We start from the raw sequence: 6,908 nt of genomic DNA, 5'->3' as shown, positions 1-6,908 counted from the left end.
ACAAGAAGAAGGTCAATTTTCAGATGGGAAGCAGGATGGCAGTTTCATGAGGAGTGTTTGGATTCAATCAAATGGACATGGAGGATGGGATCCAGTAGGCCAATATGTTGCTCTTCTTTTAAAGCAAAGCTAAATAGATGTAAGCAGGTTATAGTGAAGTGGAAATCATGTTCTCTGAGAAATAAATAGAAAGTTGTCAAGGGGAAAATGAAGGACATAGCTGATTTGCAAGCTATTGGAACAGGTGACAATTATAGACTTATTCAAGACTTGCAAAAGACGGCGAACCTTTATCTTGAGAAGGAAGAACTAAAATGGAAGCAAAGGGTAAAGCAAAACTGGTTGCATAAAGGAGACAGAAACACTCAATACTATCACAAGTTTGCTAATTAGAGGAAATCAATAAATACCATCAAAGCAGTGGAAGACAGTCAAGGCCAAATTGTCACTGATCCTCATTGATTGGAGAAACATTTATTGGTGATTTCTCTAATCTTTTCACTTCTACTAATCCCTCTGATCTGTCTAGTTGTGTTTATGGTTTAACAACACGTGTGACACTTGAAATGAATTCCAAACTTCTTAGTGAATTTACAACAATGGAAGTAAAGGATGCAATTTTTCAAATGGCCCCTCTTAGCTTAGAGGCCCAAATGAATTCCCTACCCATTTCTCTCAAGAAAATTGGTCCATCATTGGAGAAGAGATGTTTGTTTGTACAAAACGTTTTGCAGAATGGCTGCCTTTACATGACATTAATGACACATTTATCACGTTGATACCAAAGGTAAAGCAGCAAAAAAAAAAAAGGTGACAGATTGCAAGCCTATTTATCTGTGTAATGTGCTTTACAAGATTGTTTCCAAAGTGCTAGCTAATAGGTTAAAAAGAATCTTACCTGAGATCATTTCACCAAACCAGAGTGCTTTTGTGCCTGGCCGATTGATCACTAATAACATTTTAACAGCATATGAAGTTCTTCATTCTATGAATACTAGAATGTATGGAAAGTCATGTTATATGGCTCTTAAGCTTGATATGAGTAAAACTAGGGGTGGGCAGTGTGGTCCCGCCCCGCCCCCGTGTGGCGGGGTGGATCACCCCATCTGGCCGATGCGGGGGGCGGGGCCACCCGCCCGCATCTGGGCCTCCCTTCGGGGGCGTGGGCGGGATGGTGGTGACCCCCGCCCCGCCCCGCCCCCGGATGCGTAAATACTAGGCATGAAACGACCCACTCCCTATTCCCAAACCTCGTTCACTTCTCCCTCGCTCTCAGTCTCTCCCTCTCTCTGAGTTCTCGACGCCGCACCTGGTCTCTCTCTCTGCATCGCCGTCCCCGTCACCGTCGCCGTCGCACGACTCAAACTCGGTCCCTCTCTCTTCATCTCCATCAGCGAAGATCCGAAGGTAAGAAACCCTAAATTCAAAATCTTTTTTTTTTTTTTTTTTTTTTTTTTTGTGATTTATATTTTTAATGGAGATTGGAGGAAGGATGAGGTTTATCGGAGATGGAGGATGAGATTTTGTGAATTGTGTGCTGTGAAGCTTAGATTGTGCATTTGGTTTGAACTTTGAATGACTCCCGTGAGTCCCGTCTGGTTGTTTTTGTTTTTGTTTTTTTTTGTTTGCATTATGTAATGTGTGTGAATCATTGAATTATGATATTATTTGTGTCTAATTAATTCGGATTGGAACCCTAAATTACTTTAGGGTTCCAATCCGAAACCATAAATTAATTTAGGGGTTTTAATCTTTGAAGTTTGAAACCTCTAAATTAATTTAGGGTTTCGAAATACCCTAAATTAATTTAGGGGTTTCAAAGATTAAAAATCCTAAATTAATTTAGGAGTTTAATTTTTAAAATTGCTATGCACTAGGGGTTTAAAAACAGAATTTCATGCTCCTTACCAAATTGAAAAAAAAAAAAAAGAATGCACTAGGGTATTCGAAATACAATATAATTAATTAAGATGAAATATATATATATATATATATATATATATGAATGTCAAGTGATAATTTTTTTTTATTCTACTTTTTTTTATGTTCATTTTATAGTTGCTATGCTTATAGTCTTTTAAGTCTAAGAAACTATATTGTTAAGTTAGGGTTTCGAAATATCCTAAATTAATTTAGGGGTTTCAATCTTTACAACCTCTAAATTAATTTAGGGGTTTAATCTTTAAAATTGCTATGCACTAGGGGTTTAAAAAATTAATTTATGGGGTTTAAAAACAGAATTTCATGTTCCCTACCAAATTGAACAAAAAAAAAAAAAAATAGAATGCACTAGGGTATTCCGAAATTCAATATAATTAATTAAGATGAAATATATATATATATATATATATATATATATATATAGTTCATTATATAGTTGCTATGCTTATAGTCTTTCAAGTCTAAGAAACTATATTGTTAATATACTTTACTACATATATAACCAAAGTACTCAATATTTTTTATTTTTTTTATCTTGTTTTCGTAGTAGTTCTGATCCATTCAATCATGATATTTTTTATTTTTTTTATTGTGTCCGAAATTAAAGATCATTAGGATGTTAATTGTTTGGCATGTTGCTATGTTTTCTATAATTTTAGATTTCTTGTTTGCTTGAGTTCATAGATATGCCAGAAGATTCTAGTGCGAGCTCTCATTTCTAAGCTAAGGGCACCCCTACCCCTACACCTACACCTACAACTATCCCTCCTACTCATACCCCTACCCCTAGCCCTACGGCACCTTGCCCCGCCCCCAAGCCCAGCAAGAAATCTGCTTCAATAGTTTGGAGTCATTTCACCAAACTAGAGGGTAGTGACTCAAGTAACCCCAAGCCAAGTGTAACCATTGTGGAAAAATTTATGGATGTCACTATAGCAAACATGACACCTCACAATTAAATGTGCACTTAGAAGAGCAATACAAAAAAAGTACAATATTAAGATCATTACAAGAGAAAAGCCAATCTAGGCTAGAAATTGGACTTCAAAAAATGGCGGATGAGACTAGTGGAGGTGCAACTTTGAGGGGGTATACTAAGTATGATCCTGATGAGTGTAGAAGACACCTAGCTCGTATGGTCATCATGGACGAGCTACCTTTTCAACTTGTTGATGGGAAAGGGTTCTAAGCGTATTTTTGCTACTTGGAACCAAGGTTTAATATTCCTTCTTGCCACACGGTGACAAAGGATATAAAAAAATATTTTTACATTGAAATGGAGAAGTTAAGGGGTCAATTGGCGGATCAATTTGTTTGTCTCACCATTGACACTTGGACATTGATCCAAAATTTTAATTATATGTCTTTGACTGTGCATTTTATTGATTGTCATTGGACATTGCAAAAGAAAATTATAAAATTTTGTAAAATCACCGATCATAAGGGTGAGATAATTGGGAAGGCCTTGGAGGCCGCAATAAAGGAGTGAGGGTTGACCCGAGTTGTTAGAGTCACAGTCAATAATGCCTCGTCTAACGATGTCGCATTGGGACATCCGAAGACCTATCTTAGAGAGGCAAATAAGACATTCATGGGTGGTGAGTGTCTGCATGTGAGATGTGTGGCACATATTCTGAATATGATTGTCACTGATGGTTTGAGGGATCTTCATGACTTGATTGCTCTGGTTAGGACTGCTGTGAGATGGGTGAGATCTTCTCCTTCGAGGTTGGAGAAATGCAAGGTTGTCGCGAGATCTGCGGGCCTAACATCTAAGAAGGGCCTTTGTATTGATATGCCTACACGATGGAACTCAACATTTTTTATGTTGGAGGCGGCCCAAGAATATAAGCTGGCATTTGGATTATTGGGTGACGAAGACATCCAATATGTTAAATATTTTGATGATTACAGGGGATTGGGGAAACCCGTAGATGATGATTGAGAAATTGTAGCTATTTTTGTAAAGTTTTTGAGACTTTTTTACGATATCACCACAAGGCTATCTAGAACTTTGTACCCTACATCCAATGTTGTATGTCAGCAAATATATAGGATAAAAAAATAATTAGATGATATGGCCGAGGGTGGTCACATTAGGCTGCGGGAGATGACATTGATCATGAAGACAAAGTACGACAAGTATTGAGGAGATTTAACTAGGGCTAATATTTTGTTATATACAACTGTCCTCTTTGACCAGAGGTATAAGTTGGATGGCATGATATTTGGATTGGGCCTTGCGTACTGGCAAGTATGGGCGGAGCTTATTGCAGCAAGGGTTCAAGAAACCCTTACTAGATTATTTGATGAGTTTTCCACCCTACGGGATGTGCGGAACCTACACCTACCTCCTCAGCCTCAGGCTCACAGTTTCTTGAAGTCGAGGTTGGGAAAAGATATAGATTGGAGTGGAGTGAAAGGTATGAACAGACCCCATTTCTCCGGAATTCTATAGAGGCTCAGTCAGAGATAGACAGATACTTAGTAGCAGAGATTCTATCATTTTCACGAGATTTCGATATATTAAGTTGGTGGAAGGTGAATGCCGTGAAGTATCCCATCCTTTGAGAGATAGCCCGCACACTTTTGGCCATCCCTGTTAGCACCGTAGCCTCAGAGTCGACTTTTAGCACCGGAGGACGTGTATTAGATTCATTTCGGAGTTCATTAGCTCCTGCTACTGTGGAGGCTTTGATTTGCACGCAAAATTGGATCAAGGGAACTCCAATTCATGTTTCAGATGTTCTTAAGTATGAGGAGGCCGACGTCAAGGAGGAGGGTGATGATCAGCCTGGATTTGGTATTTATTTTAATTTCATTTTCTAATTTCTTATTTTAATTCATTTATTTTCATTTAATTGGTATTCATTAATTTGATTTCAAATTTAATATTTATAGTGATACATGAGACGGCGTCTACAGCTACCTCTGATGCAGTATGGCTTTGTGTTGGACCCACCATTGACATGGTTTGCACAATTTCTCCCTTAATTGTTTTTTGCATTGAAAATTTTGTTTCATCTTTATAAATTTTTAATTCTAATTTGTTTTATTTTTAACTTATTAATATTTCAGGTTTTATAACTTATTAACTTTTATGTTCTTGATTTTCAGTCTCACAGCAATCAACACAACTCACCATTCAGTGAACTCACCGATACGGCTCCACCCCAAAATCAAATTGATCAAATTGAAAAATTATGATTTTGTTAATTTACAATTAATTGTAATGTTGCTACAATAGTTAATTGTACAATTTGTACTATTTATTTTTTTAGAGGAGTTTGTAATAGTGTAATAGTTTATTAGTTCTCTTAATTTGTATAATTGTAAACTACTTATTTTAGCTTAGTGCCTTAGTGATGATTATTACTTAATTAGTTAATAATTGAAACTTAATATCTACTTAATAGTTCAATTTATGATTATATATATATATTATTATTTTTTTTCAGTTTTTAAATCTATATATTTTTTAAGTTAAATTATGGGCTCAAAGTGGCCCAAAAATGGATTATGGGCCATTTAGGGCCCAGAAAACTATACTGGGCCGAAGACCCAGTAGGATGATGAGGGGGTGCGGACGGATGGGGGTCCACCCCGGTCAGTGGACGGGGTACCCCACCCCCGCCATGCGGGGGCGGGGTACGGGAAAAAAATTTCCCACTCCCGCATATGCGGGGGCAGGGGAGGGGTGGCCCCGCCCCTTAGGGGGCGGGTATCACCCCTAAGTAAAACTTATGATCGTGTGGAATGGATTTCTCTTGAAGAAGTTATGCACAAACTTGGTTTTGATAGAAAATGGATCAATCTTATGATGGGTTACATTACGTCAATTTCTTATTCCATATTGATTAATGAAGAACCTCTTGCATCTTTCGTACCCTCTAGAGGACTTAGACAAGGAGATCAACTTTCTCCTTACTAGTTTATTTTTTGCTCCGAAGCTTTGACCTCCTTACTAAATAATGTAGAAGTTATTGGGATTATCTCAGGGGTACCAATTGGGCATGACAATCTTTAGATTAACCATCTTCTGTTTGCTAATGACAGCCTCCTGTTTTACAAGGGAGATTCTCTTGAATGGTATACGCTACTTCACCTGTCGGAGATCTATGAGAAAGCCTCGGGACAGATGCTTAATAAAAAGACAACTTACCTATTCTTCAGTAGAAACACCCCAGCTGATGTTAAAAGAAACATTTTGCAAATTGCTGGAGTTAAGTCCTCGGGGCCTTTTGAGAAATACTTGAGGCTCCCTGCTGTTGTTGGTAGATCAAAAGTTGCTGCATTTCATTCCCTTTTAGATAGAATTTGGAGCAGAATTTCAAACTGAAAAACTAAAGCACTTTCAATAGGTGGTAAGGAGATTCTTATGAAAGCAATTTTTCAAGCAATTCCCACCTATTCAATAGGCATTTTTTGCTGCTTGAGTCTATTATATAGAAGTTGAACAGTATGCTCAAGAAATTTTGGTAGGGCTATAATGAGGATCACTCTAAGATTCATTGTGTGAAATGGAGTTAATTGGGTGCAGCAAAAGCCTATGGAGGCCTTAGATTTAGGGATTTTAAGGGTGCGTTTGGTTACCAAACTCACCTCAACTCATCTCAACTCATCATTACAACTTTTTCAAATCCCAATACAAAATATAATAAACAATTCAACTTTTTCAAATTTCAAAATAATAATAATATTAAAAAATAATATTCTAACAATATTTTATCATCACAACTCAACTCAACTCAACTCACTTCAACATCCAAACACACCCTAAGAGCTTTAACTTAGCAATGCTTTCCAAACAAAGTTGGAGATTTCTTACTCAGTTTGACTCTTTACTTGTAAAGATTTTTAAAGCCAAGTACTTTCCTCAGTAGGACTTCTTAAAGGCAAGACTTAGATCAAGACCCTCCTATGCGTGGAGAAGTATCAAGGTAGGGACAAAGTTGCTGGAAGAAGGA

General features: G+C 37.3%; 1 protein-coding gene across 1 annotated transcript; it reads left to right on the top strand.

Moving 5' to 3' along the window:
- Nucleotides 1–207: 207 nt before the first annotated feature.
- Nucleotides 208–5,227, top strand: LOC121260223. The gene is made up of 4 exons (XM_041162058.1): nucleotides 208–380; nucleotides 4,548–4,744; nucleotides 4,843–4,913; nucleotides 5,059–5,227. The coding sequence occupies exons 1-4, from the start codon at nucleotides 208–210 to the stop codon at nucleotides 5,146–5,148; spliced, it is 531 nt and encodes a 176-aa protein (XP_041017992.1). The 3' UTR covers nucleotides 5,149–5,227.
- Nucleotides 5,228–6,908: the final 1,681 nt, after the last annotated feature.

The sequence above is a fragment of the Juglans microcarpa x Juglans regia genome, chromosome 4D (genome assembly GCF_004785595.1).
Source record: "Juglans microcarpa x Juglans regia isolate MS1-56 chromosome 4D, Jm3101_v1.0, whole genome shotgun sequence".
In the NCBI taxonomy this organism is placed as follows: Eukaryota; Viridiplantae; Streptophyta; class Magnoliopsida; order Fagales; family Juglandaceae; genus Juglans; species Juglans microcarpa x Juglans regia.
Note: the sequence above shows the minus strand (reverse complement) of the source record. Positions and strands in the feature narration are given on the sequence as shown.